This window comes from Corvus hawaiiensis, chromosome 19 (assembly GCF_020740725.1).
Source record: "Corvus hawaiiensis isolate bCorHaw1 chromosome 19, bCorHaw1.pri.cur, whole genome shotgun sequence".
In the NCBI taxonomy this organism is placed as follows: domain Eukaryota; kingdom Metazoa; phylum Chordata; class Aves; order Passeriformes; family Corvidae; genus Corvus; species Corvus hawaiiensis.
The window spans coordinates 7,398,511-7,416,783 of NC_063231.1; the positions used below are offsets into that span (position 1 = coordinate 7,398,511).

Here is an 18,273-nt window from a genome sequence, read left to right on the forward strand (position 1 = left end):
AACCATCTCGACTTGTTTAAATAGCAAATACTTCTATTTTTGATTGAGCTTGAATCCAAAGCTGCGGAGTCATCTGTGGGGCAGTTAGTATTCCAGGGTCTCTTGGTTTCAATTTAGTCATTTTCCATGCCTATTCAGGTGTTCTTTCCCCTGTACTGTATTTTATAGCACTTTGTCCTACCTAATTTGCCATCTGCTTTTGCACAGACCCCTGTCTGTCAGCATCATTCCTTCCTGTGCATGCATATGCAGCTCTGCAGGCAGGGAGCCCAGGGATCCTCACTGTGTCGGCTCCATCTGATGAATGAACCATTCTCACAGACATCTGGTGCTATCCTGGGCAAACTTTCTTCTCTCTCTGCTTTTTTCTCCCCCTCTTTCCATCCCTCATCCTCCCTCATCCCCCACCCCTATCCGCCGCCTCCTTGCTGGATCTGCAGCGTGACTGGAAACAGGCTGAATTAATCAGCAGACTGGTGCTTCACTCTGCTGCTTCTGTCTCATTCTCTGCGGCGCTGGGCTCTGCACAGTCTTGCTCTCCCTCTTTGCTCTCTCATTTTTGGAGAGCAGCAGCAGTGCAAGTTGCTGGGGAAGTGGTGCAGGAATTTAGCCCAGATGCTCTTCAAACAGGCTGATCTCTGGATCCCCCACCAAGGCAAATGTCGCAAAGTAAGTTCCTCTCCCTTAACATTTAATTTCAAAATGGCTTTCCCTGTCTCCCTCCCCAGCCTTCATCCTGCCTGATGTGATGGGGCATGAAGAGCTTTGAGGTTTTGGGGAAGGAGGTTATGACAGGACATGAAACAGGGAATGATGATTTTAGCTAGGGAATAGCTTCTTGTTGGCAGTGACGGGGAAAAGAAACTGTTTTAAACAAACTGCAGTTTTAACCCCAGGACCAACAGGAAGATCCACACGGGAATTTAGGTTCTGACTCCTGCTTTGCTGCCCCTCTGCCTCACAGCTTAAATTTGTCGGTTGCTTCTATAGGCTTTGATCTGTAACTGTTGAACCTCCTTATCCCTGTGGGATCCATCCAGCAGTGCAACTGCCAGGCTGGATCATCATTTTAGTCCCCAAAGTCTTCAGCTGAAGAAGTGGGGATGGGAAGGAAGCTCTCAAGGGGATGAAAGATGTGCTGAAGTTCTGTGGATTTCTGAGCATTGCTGGCCTCTGGGAGGGGATTAGCATTCCCTGGAGGGATCTCTGCACTGGCATAAAGCACTGCTGCATGTTGAAGCCAGGATAAATACAGACCCCTAACTGCTCTCTGAACTTGGAGGAGTAATGCAACTGGCTAAATTACAGTGATTAAAGCTTAATAATTGTGTAGTGCTTCAAAGTGCTGCATAGACCCTGCCTGATCCTGCAGCCTGGTGGGACAGGTAACTATGGTTGGGGATTTGCTGCTGCAAACAGGACTGAAGGGACGGACTGAGGAACGTACAATTCCAAACTGGGCTGTTTCCTGGGGAGCAGCTGCCTCTTTCTTTGCTGCTGGGCTGCTACTGGGGAGAAGTAAAGTGCTGGGCTTTGCATTACCTCTGTAGAAAGGTTGATTGTGCCTGTTGGCATCTTACTCCATGCTTTATGGAGAGCATAAAATGTGGATGTTGTTGAGTGGATTAAAATGGACCCTGTGCACAGAAAAGTGCAGCAGTGATTCAGGCTGGCGAGCGCTGCTTTGGCCACATCTCAGAGCTCAGTGCTCCTGCAGCTCTGTCTCTTTGCAGGGGGAATCTGCAGGCCCTGTTAGTCACAAGCTGTGGGGAGCCTCAGAGCATCCACACTGGAGCCCCTGCAGGCACCCAGTTACCCAACTGGGGGGCTCTTTTGTCTGGGGGCAGCGGGAGGTCTGGGCTGCCTTTCATCCTGGGCTGCACAGGGAGGGGGAAGGAGATAGTTGCTGCCTATTGCTCTGTCCATTAACTTGGGCACTGCTGTGCTGAAGACTTGGCTTGTTTCACCTGATTTGAGACCACCAACAGCTAAGCTGTGGCTGCCAAGCTCATGTCAGGTGCATTCAAACCAAGTTCAATAGCTGTGTTCCTTGTGCCTTCTGGTGCTTTTCCCAGCATGTCCAGGTTTAAAGGCAGTGGTCCCCACAGAGCTGCTTGGTGAAGCTGCCTGATTTGTGCAGATATCAACATACATTTATTTTTCCTGAGCTTTCCAGTAGTGTTCAGGTGGGCTGGTGAATGTTATAACCTTCACAATTACAACAGTTGGTGGGGAGTTGGTAGCCCCATCACAGAATGAGAAACTAAGGCACAGAGGAGTATCTGATTTTCCCACTGTCATGCAGAAACCAGTGACAGAATGAATTAGAGAATCCAGCTGTCCTGACAGTCCAGAATCTTAATCAAAAGTTCATCCCATGGAGTAGGAATGTGCCAGGGGGGATGATTGATGTAGCCTGGGTCACTAGAGAAGCATTCTTGCTTGGACTCAGGGATCTGATCTCTTAGGAAAAGTAGCCAAGAGAGCACCAAGAAAGACAGAAAGCAAGATTGGGACCAAGGATGGGGTAATAAAGGGAAATTTGTGCCCAGAGGGACTGATGCATTGGCTCTGCTGGTTCCATCTGTGTCACTCTGAAGCAGGGATGAGCCATTTCAGGCAGTCCAAGCACTAAATCAGCAGCTGCAGGTGTACAGGAGCTGTAGCATCCTGATGTGTGATTTGCTGTAGAACAAGAATAAATCCCTCTCTAGCACTAGGCTGCTGTATGAAATGCTACCCCAAGAAATTGTGTGCTGTCATGTATTTGATGTCTGTCATCCTCTCTGATCAGACCCAAAAACCCGACTTTGTGTCATATTGTGACTTATCCTAAATAAGAATTGGACTTACAGTAATAAATGCAAATGTATTTGGTGGAGTTACTCCTTATTGTGTGTTTTTGAACCTGTGAATAATGCTTACATTTCAGGAGGTGTAATCCCTGTAGTAGATTATTCGCCTGCAAAGTGTCATTGTTAAATTAAAAACTGCCTTCTTTTTCTGCTAAGGAATGCAAAATAGCTCTCAGAAAAAGGAAGAACATTCTGCTGCCCAGTTTCCCACCTCCAACTGTTCAGATCTGAAAAGCAATTGAGTAGAGGTGTTATAAAAGGAACCTAGTGAGTGCAGCCTGGAAAGAGGGAAACAGTCTGACAACTGCCTTGCAGGGGTTTTCCACCACTCTCAATCAGAGGGGTGGATCTGCAATCTATGAGAATTGAAACTTGTAGCAAATATTTTGCATTCTGTTCACTTACTTGTTTAAACAGTCTTTGTAAAGGCAGTTACATTCAAGTATACAGCAATCTTGGTGAGAAGCCCTTATTCTGCAAGAGACTGAATCCACAGAGGATGGAGGATGATTCAACCCACTTTGCTCTGGAAAGCAAGGAACATATTTGTGTTCCAGTATTATTAAAAAAAATATTTGGCACATATTATATCAACATTTACTGGTACAACAAATAAATATGCTACTATGGATGTGTAATGGCTGTGGGAAAATATAAGAGGACTTAAATATACTAGTATTTTGTGTCCATTTCTCTGTACACATTCTGGGCTCTACTTCTTTGTTCCTCTGGAAGGAAGCTGCAAGACCTCTGTCTTTCATCAGATAGCAGAGAATGTGAGATAGCTGATAAACTTTTAAGGTAATCTTAAGCAGTTCTATGTGTAAAAGAACAAGATGGGAATTTTAGGAAGAGAGCTCAGTGGTGAATTTGTGTGAGGATGAAGGTGGGCTGCAGGAAGCAGACATGGGGGGGTGGTGTTGCTCGGGAACAACTTCACATTGTGGGAGGAAAAATCAGAAAATATCCACACTTTTCCTACCTATCAGCCTGAAAATGCTCCTGCAACCCCTGAGGAAGGCAAAGAGAACCTATTTGCCATGAGCCAGACAAGGCTATGGATTTAAACAAACTCCTCGGTATTTGACAACTGATTTACCCCTGTCAGACTATGGAGGCTGAGCTGAAAGGACAAGGCAAAGAAAAGCCTACAGATTCTGTGATTCCTCATCTCCTGCCTCTGAGCTGCTTCTTGTTTCCTTCCTGAAGAGCCAAACCAGCTCCTAAACCTGGGCATTTGCAAGATCTCTGTCAGGTTCCCTTTCCCTAATGTTTTCAGGCAAGCTAAGCAGTAATTTAACATGTAGAATATTTACTACGAGTGGAGAAATTCACACATCTTTTCATGTTTCCATCCAGTCCACACCTCAGCACATTCATTGCCTCTAGAAAATAAAATCACACTCTCAAAGGAAATGTCCTGCACTGTTTTTTCTTTAACAGCCATCCCACAGATCACAACTCCTGAGAGCCCTGGTATCATCCCAAAGCAGAAGGATGCAATCATCCCATTTTTACCTGGCTCCAGCCTCTCTCATCACACTGAGGCTGGGATGGCCAGGGCAGGGGTCAGCTCCAGAGGAGCCCTAAGTGCACTTAGAGGTTCCTGTGCTCTCCGGGGCAAAGGAGGAAGCAACTGCTCATTTTCTCCTTAGGACTTTTTGCCTTTAGGCCCAGGCAAAAGGAAAGTACAGCCTTTTAAAATGCCTCCTGATACCCATCAGGGGTTTGTTTTCACTGTAACCTGGAATTTACTGTCTGCTCTTTCTTTGTTGTTCTTTACAGGAAACGCTATGCTAAGGCAGCTGGGTGGGAAGGTATCTTGCTGTTTCTGTTTGGACCGGAAAATTTGCAGATTTCTCTTTGAATGTAACTTTCCAAAGCAAAGATGTGAATGTTGAGGTTTTTTTATTAATGAACTGACACCTCCTGTGAATGGCTTCTTCACCCTGGGGTGCTCACTTCCTGGTTTGTGGCAGGAAGAGCACTTGCAGCTGATGAAAGGCTGGAAAGATCCCTCTGGGACAGTTTCAGAGCGCCTGGGTTTGCCATATACAAAGGTTTACTTCAGGGCATTTGAAAAATGCCTCATTAGCAGTTGATGACTTAGCAGGGCAGCTCTTGTTGTGAAAACCTGGAGCTGCCCCTTGCCGGGAGCTCAGGGTGGCTCTTCTTGCCTGTCCCTTTCACTTGGGTCCCAGGCTCTTGCCCTTGATGCTCACCCACAGCAAGTTACCCGAGTGCCCCCAGCAGTCCTCACTCACAGTATTAGAGTGTTTGTTTTCCAGACTGGCTCTGCCTCCTTTGCCAAATACTCCATGTTCTGAGTGTCAGGATGGGTGTTTAACAATTCCTGCCCTTCCTGCCCTTCCTCTTCCCCAGCCCTGCCACACTGCACTTATCCTTTGTCACTTGCTACAGCCACATTCTTTGTGGCTGCCCTTATCTTGACTGACACTGTGCCAAACCAGTAACTCCTGTGTAAAGTCTGGAGCAGGTGTGCAGGTGTTTCAGGAACCTTTTTTGATTACCTCTGGATTTGCTGCCTTTTTGTGCTTGCTGCCTGCTGTGCTGTGGCAGTTTCTCTTTCCAGGCACTGTATGGCTGTAGTAGAGGTTGGCATTAAGTGCAGCTTTCCTCTCATTTCTTCTGTAGCTTCTGATGTGGCCATTGGAACCAGCTCAGTGGCTAAGCAGACTTTGCTTTTCAGTTCAAATCCCTCTTATTTTTTCTGCCTTCTGTGTTTTATTTATCTGTCTGCTTTCCCCATGTTGGAGAGGATTTATATTTCTGTGGGTGCCTTGCTCTGCCCCAAACAGGCAGCAGCCAGACAAGAGAGAGAAGCCTGATTGTTCCTTGCTTGGTGTTGTTCTCAGACACTGTGTTTTCCAGCACTCCATGGTGCAGCAGAATGGCTGGTGCCAGCTCCACTGCCATCTTCTCCTCTGGGAGTCTTTGAGAGACTCCTACGTTTAGTCCTGTGCTGATGTTACCTGGGCTGCTTCCAAGAACAACACAGAACTGCTTCCTCTATTCCTAAAACTGACACAGAGAATGAGAACTGCAGCAGGATTATTTTTAGTTCTGTAAAAGTGCAGCTAAAGCTGCATTGCTGGACTCTGCCTGGACAGAATTTGCTGTTTCAGGTTGTCCCTGATAGGCGGGGAGAGTGTGTGTGTGTGGTAGATGGTATTTTAAAGAGAATTTTTGTGCTATTCCTCAACACTGCTTTACCGTTTTGGATTGGACCATCAGTGCAAATGAGTCTGAAGTCCAAGATTAGTTTCCAGTAAATGTTCATCATGAAACCATGCAGTTAAGGAACAGGAAGAAAAGATCAGAGCCAAGCTGCACTTGCAGAGCTGGGTGTGTGCAAGCAGCTCCTGAGGAGCAGAACTGCTGCGGTTTGAGAGCATGGTGGGTTTGGCAGGGCTGGGAAGAGCTACAAGAGCAGGAAGAGCTGCAGCTCCTGCCTGAGCTCTGGGCTGTATCACACTGGTGGGGACAGGAGGGACAAACTTCCTGCTGGTTTGCATTCAGTAGTTCTGTATTCTGTGCACAGTATGACACACCTGAACATTTCCAACATGCAGGATACACTATGTGCTGTACATGCTCAGTGTGTTTGTATTGAAACATGAAATGCCCATGAGAACTTTTATTTACCAGTTCCCTGCTGCAGCCCTCTCATGGACACCAACGTGCTGTTCCCTGTTGATTTGCTGTCAGTGATATGGTGCCCACAGTACCTCACTGCAATCTGTGATTTGAAAGAAAGGAAAGTGCTCATGCTCCTGACCCAGAAAGGCGAGTGTTTACCCCACTTTGTTGTTATCAGCATCTTATGGTGGTGTTTTCCATATGACACACTCCTGGGATGTGTCCTTTGGGACTGCTGCCTCTTTACTGAGTGCTGAGGGAGAGGTGCTGTGAACTCTGTGCTTCCTGCAAGTCCAGATATCTCTCTTGCAGCTCAGCACTTAAAACTCCGGTGTTTGCTCTTGTAAAAGGAGGAGTTGATGGCGGGGTCATGTCTGGTCCTGAACTGACCCACAGCCTAGCACTTAAATCTGGGAGCTTCTGCATCAAAGTAGCCAAAGAGGCCTGGCTCACAAATAAAAATCTGTAGTGAGCAGCTGTGGAAATTGGACCACTCTTGTTTTGAATTGCTGATATTCTACTACTTAGTTGTTAGTATTGTTAACAAATTCATCCTGTATCATTAAAATTCTACCATAACTGTGTTCTGTTCTCTCTACAAGCTGACACCAGTTCAAGCCTGCATAACCTCTGTTTGTATTGTCCTCAGCCTCTACCGATTAGATCTTGTTTCACAGAAATTACTTAGTATTGTTCTTTGATAAAGTATTTATCAGCACAGTCAGGACTGGTTTGTTTACCTGATACTGTCTAAGTGCTCTAATTCCAGCCAGCAGTCTAAAGTTCACAGGAGGGAAGATGATTTCAGGAAAACGGAGAATCAGGCTGCTGCTGCTGAGTACAGGGCATTCACCGTCAGCTGCTCTGTCAGCCACCAGGAGAAAGCCTAAATAGGGAAGCACTAACCAGTTTATTTTTCTGGCACCTCAGGATGAGATGACCTCAAGTTTGGGCCTTACCACAAAGAAAGCCCTCACGATCCTGAGAGACCAATTGTCAGCACTGCTGGAGGGGCATCAGAAGGAACGGAAAAAAGGGACTTCGTGGAAGGTGAGGCACCAAACAGCACAAGTTGGGCACTCGGTCTCCCCTTCTCAAAGTAAAGATGAGGGTTAAACAGAAGTTGGCTGCGTTCCCCTCCAGAGTGCAGCTGCAGAGTGTCCAGGTGTAGAACTGCTAAAGTCCTTGGGAACAAAGCAAGGAATCTGTCTAAGGGTGTGCTTCTGTCAGCACTTCTCTCCTGGATGCCAGAGTTTTGGGAAGATGCCTCTTGCCATGTGAAGGATCTAAGGACTTCAAGAGCCACCAAGGGCAGTGAGCTTAGAGGGTCCATCACAGGTGGAGATAAAGAGCTGTGAAGCTTAACAGTCTCCCCTTGTCCACCGTGTTTGCCTGGCGTGTGTGTTGACTACAAAGTGCCAGTGTTTATGCACAGTGCTTAAAAGTGTTCCTTGGTTGGTCAGTGACAATGGGACAGCCTGGCACAGAAGCCTTTTCAATCTTCCAATCAAGAGAAAAGCAGAGTGTTCACTCAGACTCACCAGCTGAGCATCCACTGGTGCTGTAGGATTCACACAATGGATCTGGGATGCTCTGTGTCATTGTTCAGGGGTTTGGCAAAGTTCTGTTCTCCCTGGAGCACCAGCTGCTGCCTTCACCCTTTCTCACTCTGCTTTTCCAAACGTCTGGCTCTGTGTTCCATGAGTGCTGACTGTCTGCTGCTCTCCCTTTGCAGGAGGTGTGGAGGAGCAGTTTTCTGTACCATGGTAACCGCTGCTCCTGTTTCCACTGGCCTGGTGCGTCTCTGATGCTGCTGGCAGTGCTGTTGCTGCTGTGCTGCTATGGGAGCCAGCCACAGGGGAGGTGAGCAAAGCTTCCTGTGCTGCTTAACTGAAGCAAGCTGCTAGTTTTATATCATCTTAGTACTGTATATGGTTGACGTAAGTGTTGTCCCTCATTCTGTCTGGATGTCTTGATATCAGCATACTCACACTGGTAATTCCCTATCAATCCCTTCCACAGAACTTCAGCCAGCTTAATTTTACTTCTAATAGACCCAGGGAGTGTCCTATGGAGAGACTGAGGGGTTTTTTTTCTACAGCATTCCTAGATCTTTAAAACTCCTAGGGCATTATAATAGTTAGGAAGTATTTTGAAACCAGAGAATTTAGTGGCTGATGAGAGAAGTTACTGTGCCATACATGCCTTGACCATATTTGTAAAGTATTTCTTAATTGAGATGGGTCCTTTCAGACCTCTCTGGTGTCATTATCCTAAAGAAGAAGTGTGATCATGCATTTCTTTTTGAGCCATAAATCTGTGAGATGTGGGAATAAACAACCAGGCAGTTGTGTGTTTATCTCTGTGGGTGTCTGGCAGTGTATTCTGCTCGTGTACTCAAACCTCATCTGCTTTCTGCTTCCTCCTGTTTTGCTGTGTGAAGTCAAGGTGCTGAGATAGTCAGTGCACTGGCACTCTTCCTCCTGCTCCTCTTGGATCTCCTCATGATCGGGCGTCAAGAGAGGCTGAAGTGCAGAGAGGTGGAGAGGAGGCTTCAAACCATCGTTGATAAGATAAACGGTGAGGTCGCCTTCATCTGTCCCGTTTGCACTTTGTTTTCCTCCCATTGAATCTTTCCCCAAACCTGATCACATGCATTCCTAATTAAGCTTGCTAACCTTCCCCTGTGTTGCACGGAAACAGGCTGTGGGAAGTGTGTTCTCCTCATGCCTGTCCTGTAAAATAATTATTTTGAGCTGTCATGTGGCCATGTGCTTCCAAGCTGTGTGCTACCAGGTGGGCGTCTGTTATGGCTGTGCTTTGGAGTAATTCGAATCCTAACATCCTTATAAAAATATCTGCCTTGAGCAGATGATGGGGGGAGAACACATGGGGTTGTACCACAACACAGAGCAGAAGGAAATAAATTGCTGTGCATGAGCATCGTCTCAACGGGCGCTTTGGGACCTGAGGGGGCAGTCATTCCAGTGGGGCAGTTTCAAGGACAGCCTTTAGCTTTTCTGTTGCACAGGGTTTTAATTGACTGTTTAGTTGCCCATACTGGGTGGAGAAAGAAGGGAAAAGCCATCACAGAGGAAGAGAGAGATGATAAAAGATCATGGGAATGGGCTGAGCTTAGCACTGGGGGACCTATAGCCCACTGCAGGATGTAAAATCCAGAATTGCTGCCACTTCATTCTTTCACACTTTGTGCTTTCAGATACACTTGGCAAAGAGGTGAAATGGTCAGATTCCATGTACCCTGACCTTCACATGCCTTATGCCCCATCCTGGTCCCTTCACTGGGCCTACAGGGATGGGCATCTTGTCAACCTGCCCGTGAGCCTCTTGGTAGAAGGAGATGTTGTTGCTTTGAGGCCAGGCCAGGAGTCATTTGCTTCTCTGAGAGGGATTAAGGTAACTTGCTTGTCTAATTTCCCTGGCCTGTAACAATATATTTCCCAGGTTTTTCTTGCTAATACTCTTAATTCCCAGAGTACAGGTTATGGGAGTATTTGGTTTCTTCTGACCTTGAAAATAGCTTGAAATTCCAGTTCAGTCAAGGATGGCTCATAGTTAGCCAGGCTGCATCTTCTCCATGAACTCCCAAACCCACTGGACAGGAGACACTAATGTTATACAAAAGCACTGTGTTTCCTCCTCTCCCAGGTCAAGGGGAAAATGTAATGTGCTGCTAAATATAAGTGGAGTGAATCTATCCAGTAGGATAATATGACATACAAACCCCATCCGTTATCCTGCTTTTTATGTGCAGAAATAAAGTTTGTCTGCTTTGACCTTCTCCTTACTACTGATTTATTATAAAAGAAGGTAATATAAAATACCTGGGGTAGAAGTAAATTAACTAATCACTTACAAGATCTATACAAAGATTTTACTGTTTGAAGAAGGTTGGAAAAAGTTTAAAGCTTGAAATGTACCTTTGGTGGGTTTGATTTCACTCCAAATGCCAATCCTCATGAAATAACCGGATGTGCTTGAACACAAGCCTCTGACCTTTTCTCTAGGATGATGAGCACATAGTTCTGGAGCCTGGAGATCTATTTCCACCCTTCTCACCCCCGCCCTCCCCAAGGGGAGAAGTGAAGAAGGGACCTCAGAACCCTCAGCTCTATCGTCTCTTCCGTGTGTTGAAGACCCCAATAATTGATAATGTCAGGTGGGTTAAATGCAGGGCACAGTGCCTGCCCAGCTGTCTATGTCCTTGTTGGTGCCTTCCTGTTAAGCAGGTGAGGGGTCCTGAGGAGTTTGCTTGACAACACTGAAAATGTACCATGGCAAGTGCCACACTCTTATTGTGGATGTTGGCTTCTCTTTTGACAGCCATCCCTCATAGCATAGGCTGAGCACAGTGTTCTAATCAGGTCTGCTAGGAGATTTATATCCAAGGAAAGTGAAGGGTTAGGGTCTTAGTTGCTGAAATTTCAAGCTGTTTTCTGTTTTTTAGGTGGTGCCTGGAAATGGCTCTGTCACGGCCTGTGACAGCCCTGGATAATGAGAGGTTCACTGTACAGTCAGTGATGCTGAAATATGCCGTCCCTATCGTGCTGGTGGGTCTCATTCCAAGCCTTTGTCCTTGAGAATAGCCATGTGTTGTCAATAAAGGTGAAGAATTTGCTGCCATCAACAGGAAGTTGTGGCCAGGCTCACTCATGCAGCTGACTCTCTGTGTACCTTGGGCAGTTCAGAGATGCTGAGCCACGTAGCCGTGAGAGTGGAGGGAGGAACTGCAGCAGCAGATCATAAATACATTTTTCATACTTTCCCAGGCCTGAGAATGTTACAAGGCACTGAAAACCCCTTCCATGCAAGTTTAGGTAGTCAGGTGACAGTGTCATCTCTGAATTGCAGGCTGGATTCCTGATAACCAACGCCGTGCGCTTCATTTTCCAAGCTCCTGGAATTGCTTCCTGGCAGTACACTCTTCTTCAGCTGCAGGTAAAGGAGAGCTCTGAGCTTCACTACACCTCCTCCCCAGAGCACCACCAAGATGGATTCCCTCCCTCAGTGACCTAATTCATCCTGTGACAGCATCCTATGGCAGCATCCTGGATCTGGAAGCATGCTGGGTCCAGGAGCATTCAGTGGAGGAGGACAACAGAACTTCCCTGGCCATTCCTTATAGACTTCCCTTTAAGTGTTTTGCTCTCTCATTTGCCATGTATGTGATTATCTGTATCTATTTATCTATATCTACATATATGATATCCTTTGCCTTTAAACTCATTAGAGTTTTACACCAAATTCAGCAGGAAAAACAGCTGCAAGTTGGTGTGATTGATTCCTGGCCTCCTTCAGTAAACCCCCCTAAGGTGTGCACTGTTTGGTACTGCTTCCAGTCCCTTTCCTTCCTGCCCTGGCCTTTTATCCTTATCCTTTCACTGTAGTGGAAAAGATGTCACGTGGGAGAGTCTGCTTCTTGTTGTCTCTCTGTGCTTGTTGGTGATCACAGATTGTTTTTTTCAGGTGAATGGTGTCTTACCCATCCTTCCATTGCTCTTTCCTGTCTTGTGGATTCTTGCTACAGCCTTTGGAGAAGCCAGAGTCTTGGCCCAGATGAGCAAGGCCTCATCCACCTCACTGGTAGGTTTCTCCCACATTGCAGAGACAAGGGCAGGAGATGAAAAGGCTCTGTGAAGTGACCACACTGAATTTAGCAGATGTGTCTTCATAATTATAAAACCTTGTTATATCTTTGTCCCAGCTGTTCCCTCTCCCTGGAGTACAACATTACTTCTTGAACAGATGCTTTAATTTTTTCAACCTCTCTACGGATATCCCAAGGTGATAGGAAGCTCTTGTGATTCCATAAAACTCTTCAAGACATGTGCTTTCTGTCAGATAAATATCATTTGTCACAGGGGTCAACAGGGAGATAAATGCCCTGTGGTGGCTATATCTGGGCAACGCGTAGCCACTGAGAAGGAATGTGATACATCATATCCTCTGCAGTGTTCTGTGGGCTGAACAGTCCTTTCCTGAGACTCTGGGGCTTTGTTTGCAGGCATGGCCTTTGAGTAGGTCAGGGAGTAAGAGCAGTTTCTGGTGGTTGTGCTGGTTTGGGGAGTGGAGTTTGGTGGTCTGATAGGGTGTGATCCTGAGTTGGATGCACTGTGAGGTGTCCCTTCTTCTGTCCTGGTGGCAGTGCTGATGAGATGCACTGAGCTATGTTTGTCTTCTGTGCTGATTTCTGTTACTTGGACAGAGTTTCTCCCTCCTCCTTGTCCTTCCTTGGCCTCTGTGGCCCTGGATCTGTGTTTTCTATTTTCCCTCTAGTTGTACATGACTAAGCTGCCTGTGTCCTGGGAGGAAGGACACGTTACATCCCATAGTAGCATTTGCACCTTTAGAATCTCTTCTCAGTGTTTTCTCCACTTTGCCTTTCCTACCCATTCTCAGCATCACTTGGTTTGTACTTTTGAAGCCTCCCTCTTTCCCTTCACAATTTGCTATTCAGCTGGGAAAAGCCAGAGCTCCTTGGCCTCCTTGCTTCATCATTCTCAACATTCCCATTTGCCCTGTCACTCATACTTGCACCTTCCTTTTGTTCTTTCCTCTCTTCTCATTTTTCTTGTCCAGGCAACCCTGTCTCTCCAGCCAGCTCTTTCTGTGGCATCTCAGACATGATCCTCCATCCTTGCTGCTGCAGAACAGCTGTTGTGATGTGCCTTGGTCACTCACCCCCTGACCAGGGCAGTCACTTGGCCTCTCTATTTCCCTCCTTCCTTCTCTCTTCTCTGTTCAAAATGTAGCAGGTACGACCCTTTTCCTCTCCGATCACTTGGCCTACTTGGTGGCGACTTGGCCACTTCTCCACCTTCTTCCCCTTCCTATCATGTTCAAGCTGATGGATTCCCAATTTTTCAAGGCTGGAGGTAACCTTTGTGCCTGGTTGAAAGGACACAAACCAGTGCCCCCCTAAACAAGCCCCTGCCTCAAGCTGCATTACTACAGTTGGACTGCAGCAACATTCCTTTTAGAAAGGAATTTGCTGTCGGTTTGAAAACATGTACTGCCTTTCATAGGTTGTCTCAGTAACTATTTACCTTCACTGTTAAAAATGGGTATTCTGCATTAGTGGGAATTTTTGCAGTATCTGATTTCCAGCCTTTGGAACATTTACATCTTTTGTCTCCTAGATTTAAGAGCAAAGAGCACGTCAATCAAAATTCTGGTCTGTTGTGACTACTCACATTCCCTTTTACCATCTCTGGTTAACATTTTAAGCACCTTGAGGCACTATAAACATATTTTCCAAACCTCTAATCTTTCTCTTGGTGTTCCTCTTAGCTTTCTCCACTGTTTCAGGATCGCTGTAGGGTTATGAATCTCAAAACCCACAAAATATTCCAGTAATAGCTGTGCTTTTGATAAATTTCAGGATAATTTGGACTTTCTGCTCTGTGTTCCCTTGTTTGTGCAACAAAGGATCCCATTAGATCTTTTAGCCACTGCTTTAAAAGGCCAGGCTTTATTCAGCTGATAGTCTGCAGTTACTGCTTTCTGAGAGTCCTCGTCCTGTAACTCCAGCCTTCATTTTTGCACCTAAATACACAGCCTTAGATTTGTGCCTGTTCAGATACATGTTTTTGCATATTGCCCAAGCAATCCATATTGTTCTGTGACAGTGGTCTTTTCTCTTTACATTGCACTCTGCCCCAAACTTTGTGTCGTTTACAGTCTCTATCAGTAATGTGTTGTTTTTAGTTGCTATTAACAAAATACCCAGATTTGTCCCTGCTTGAGCTAGTATCACATTATTGCAAATAATTTCTGTTTCTGTTCAATTTAGAGATAGTCTATTTCTAATATATCTACTATGGGCCCGATTTCTTTGGTATTTTTGTTAGAAAACCACTCAAACATTTAGAATCAAGTCAAATTACCAAATGGTCTATGTCAAAAGCAGTACTTTTATCAGTCAAATCTGTAATTTTGTCAAAAAAGATATCACAATAATTTGAGGAGATTTGCTGCTCATATAGTTGTGGTGTTTGGCACTGGTTGTATTATTCCACTTCTTTTCTTTTAATTGAGTCTCATATTAGCCACTCTGTTATTCTGTCTGAAATCAAAGTCTGTCTGGGGTCCTGTGGTAATTTGGATGGTTCTCCTTCCCTTTTTGGGCATTGGCACCACTTCCATTTGAACTGGGACTTAATCCATAGTTCAAGCCTTGTGCAAAATCAGCAGTAACAGTCATTGTCCAGACCTGCTAATTTAAACATATTTACTTTCAGTAGCTGGTGTTGGAATGGAAAATATTTCATAGTTATCATATGGTATGATTTTATCACTGAATAAGGAATAGCAATATTTATTTAACATGTCTGCCTTGCCTACAATGTCATTTGTAATTTCACCGTCTTTAACAAGCAGTGGTCTGGTTTTAATTACCTACTGGTATACTTTTCGTTATTTTTTATGTTAATTTTTACTTCTGTTTTCACTTTCACTCAAAACTGGTCTCTTACTTTTACTATGGGATTGTTGCTTTTTAAAATTGTAACAAAATATTCTTAACCAGTTCCTAATCATCCTTTGTAGTTCTCAGTTTAAATGATTTCTGACAGATTTCTCTTGCCTTTTTTTGGCTTCGTTAAACTGATCCTTTTTGAAGTGCCAGATATATGCATTATTATTTGGGCTATAGTTTTATTTACATATAAATGTAATTGCCATGTTCACTTATGGTTATGAATAGACTTAAATTTAAACTTTTTCAGAATTACACCTAGTGTGGAATGCCTTTGTGCTGGATGCAAAACTTATGAGTTAGTGAATTTCTCAGTGTAATTCCACAAGCACCGTTGTAGTGCCCTGCTGTAATTTCTTTTCATTTGCTATCCACATCCCATTTGTATCACCTCATTCCTCTGTGTCCATTGTGTTCCAGGCACCTGCTTTTCCAACCCCTCTTCCAGCTCCCTTTCTGTAACTGACCCATATAAGTTAAAATCAGATCACTCAATCCTGGCTCTTTCTGACTAAAAATAGCCACACAGAAAGAGCCTCCTCTGGGTCTAATTGCTATTATTTTCTCTGTAGACATTTAGGTAATGACTGTGTGTTCCTCTGTGATGTACAGCACCAAGCACTTTGCCTGTGCTTCACAAGTAGATAAAGACAGAGTCCATTAAAGGCTTAATTGCTTTGTTGAGTTATCGGTCTGCCTTGGTACAGTGATTGCCACAGAGCAGGACTCCTGCTTTCTCCTCCCTGAAGGCACATCCTGAGGGAAGGATGTTCCTCCTGGCACATTTCTGAGCACAATTATAGTAACTGGTCTCTTCTCTTGCTGCAGCTTGCTAAGTTTTCAGAGGACACTCTCAGCAGCTACACAGAGATGGTATCTTCTCAGGTACTATTATTATGAATTGTTTTCCTCCATCTTCACTGCAGAACTTCATGATATCCTTTCCCTTCCTCTCTGATCTCCTGCTTGTTGCTAGACCCTTTTTACTTGTGTCAATTGTCCGTTGTCACTCATTTGTTGCTTTAATTTGCTGTGCATGCAGGTTGCATGTCTTTCCCCTCCACCTCCCCATGTAAATACTGCTCTGCTGACCAGAGATTGAGGTGACCTCGATACCGAGTCCAGTTGTGTTTTTATGAATATTGCAAATGGTTTGAAATCAATGTTTTCTGTCCTGAACACAGTACCTCTTTCAAGGCCTGTTCCAGAAGTAAAATAAACTTTTTGTGATGTGTGTCTGAAAGAAGGGAAGTATTTTGCTTGCAGCAGAAAAACCTTGTTCAAGCCAAAACTAAAACCCAGAGGGAATGGTGGTCAGCACCGAGACCAAACTGCAGAGGGGACCATGGAATGTTCAGGCTTTTTAAAAAGTCTGATCCTGTTCCATGGGCTCCTTATCAGGCTTAAGCACATTACTGGTGCTTCCAAAGCTGGGGCAATTAAACATTCAGGAGCCCTTTTTCTGGGGAAGGAACTGCTCCGGCCACTCTATAAATTGCATCATCCAGATTAAACAGGTGGGTAGAGGAAAGATACTTCTCTGTCTAATCTGGCATCAAGATTCCCCTTTCCATAAGGAGGCAGATGCACTCCAGGAGTGATTAAAAATCCCTAGATTTTATAAGAGTCAGTTCCTGTTTCCTTGCTCCCAGTCGCTCAGAGGAATGCACATGGGTGCACACACACCTGTTTCCTTTGCTGAATGTTTTGTTGCCTTTCTTTGCCAGTTCATCGTTTAGCTGAGATGTTTTTCAAGTACTAAATAGGAGTGATTTCAGCTGACCTACCCTGTTGAGAAGATCTGTTTCTTTTCTTTTGTAACATTTTTGCTTAGGAGAACCTGGTTTAAATAAGAGCTTTTTTTTCTTGGTGATAGCTCCGGATTGTTTTGCATTTGAGCTTACTGCTGTACTAATCATTAGGATCCAGAGAACATGATTTGAGGAGCTTTGGGGGAAGTGCTCTGCAGTGACAGTATTCCAGAATAACAGCTAAAAAGTGGTAAAATAACACAGTAATTCAATCCTGGTTTTGCTGGCTTTAGGATTGCACAGAGGAAAACACGCAGCTCTGGTGCTTGGATTGATTGCTGCCATCCAGACTCCCTCTGAAAAGTGTTTGTGTGGAAAATGAAGGGTGCCAACTGGATATTTTAATTTTGCAAAATATCCCCTTCTTTCTGTTTCATTACAATATCTTTGTAATGATGGAGTAGTCAGGGCACCTTGGCTTTATTTCCAACATTGTCACTGCCTCAGTAACTAAGCTTGGGCAAGTCACCTCACCACAGGGACCCCATCCTTTACTTGATTTGCAACGTGGTGGTGGGAAACCAAAGGCCTCAAACTCCATAATCTGAGGGGTTGAATTACTTCAGGAAAAAAACACTAAGAGGTGACAACTGATTCACTCAAAATGAGCTCACTTCAGAATTTCTTTCTCTGTTTTTGGATAGACAGAGCTAGTTTCAGTGAATTCTCAGTTCAACAATCAGACTGACTGTTAGCAATCAGTGGAAAGGGGAAGAAATGCTTTTCCCTTGAGAACGCCAGCACTGTATCAGGTAACAGGTTCCCACAGAGGCTGATGTCTATCTTACAGTGTATCCCTGTGTTGAAAGTGGAAGCAGGTAATGTCATACTCCCTTTTTTCCTTCTCTCCCTTCATCTTCCAATGAATGGGTATCTAATTGGCTGATGTCCTCTGCTTCCCTCGTCAGGAAATGATACGCTGTATCTGGAGCCACTTCCTCTGTGTTCTAAAAGGCAAATCCCCAACTCTGAGCTTCACTTCCAGCTTGCTCCACAGTCTGGGATCTGTCACTGTGAGTATTGCTGGGTTGTCAGAAAGAGGAGCCCTGTGAGGATGCTTCATTTCCATCGTTCATGTCGTCCTTCCCTGAGCACAGACTGTTTGCAGTCAGTTCACTGTGTTGGAATTAGAAACCCTTCAGGCACCTGTCTTTGTAGAAGACTTTATAACTGTCCAGTCATGTCCAAGCACATTTACAGGCTAAAACAATGGTATGAGATACTCTGTGACATCTGACAGGATGTCTGTATTTTCCAGCTCTGGTTCTGGTCAAATTGCCCTCTTGATTCCTGTGCAAGAATCAGCTGGTTTGGGTCCTGGTACGGTAGTAGCTGGTGAAATAGGTTGAGTAGTTGCTTCCTTCCCTTGGTCTTCATGCCTAGTTTGTAATATGCTGAAGTAAAATTGGTGTTAAACAACCCATCAATCTTGTTAGAGCAAGGAATTCTT

General features: G+C 44.9%; 1 protein-coding gene across 5 annotated transcripts in view; it reads left to right on the plus strand.

Annotated features, from left to right (window-relative positions):
• TMEM94 (transmembrane protein 94) overlaps positions 1-18,273 on the plus strand; it is a 50,545-nt gene that overhangs the window by 12,057 nt on the left and 20,215 nt on the right. Inside the window, exons 1-11 of one of the 5 annotated variants that reach the window (XM_048324055.1) lie at positions 467-669; positions 7,446-7,565; positions 8,251-8,378; positions 8,959-9,095; positions 9,736-9,932; positions 10,544-10,695; positions 10,984-11,086; positions 11,388-11,474; positions 12,003-12,119; positions 15,841-15,897; positions 17,732-17,836. In XM_048324055.1, coding sequence (XP_048180012.1) covers positions 616-669; positions 7,446-7,565; positions 8,251-8,378; positions 8,959-9,095; positions 9,736-9,932; positions 10,544-10,695; positions 10,984-11,086; positions 11,388-11,474; positions 12,003-12,119; positions 15,841-15,897; positions 17,732-17,836 — 1,257 coding nt within the window. In that variant the 5' untranslated portion in view covers positions 467-615. Of the gene's footprint in view, positions 1-466; positions 670-6,119; positions 6,273-7,445; positions 7,566-8,250; positions 8,379-8,958; positions 9,096-9,735; positions 9,933-10,543; positions 10,696-10,983; positions 11,087-11,387; positions 11,475-12,002; positions 12,120-15,840; positions 15,898-17,731; positions 17,837-18,273 lie in introns of those variants that run through there. The other 4 variants (XM_048324057.1, XM_048324056.1, XM_048324058.1 and 1 more) reach the window with 4 other exon arrangements.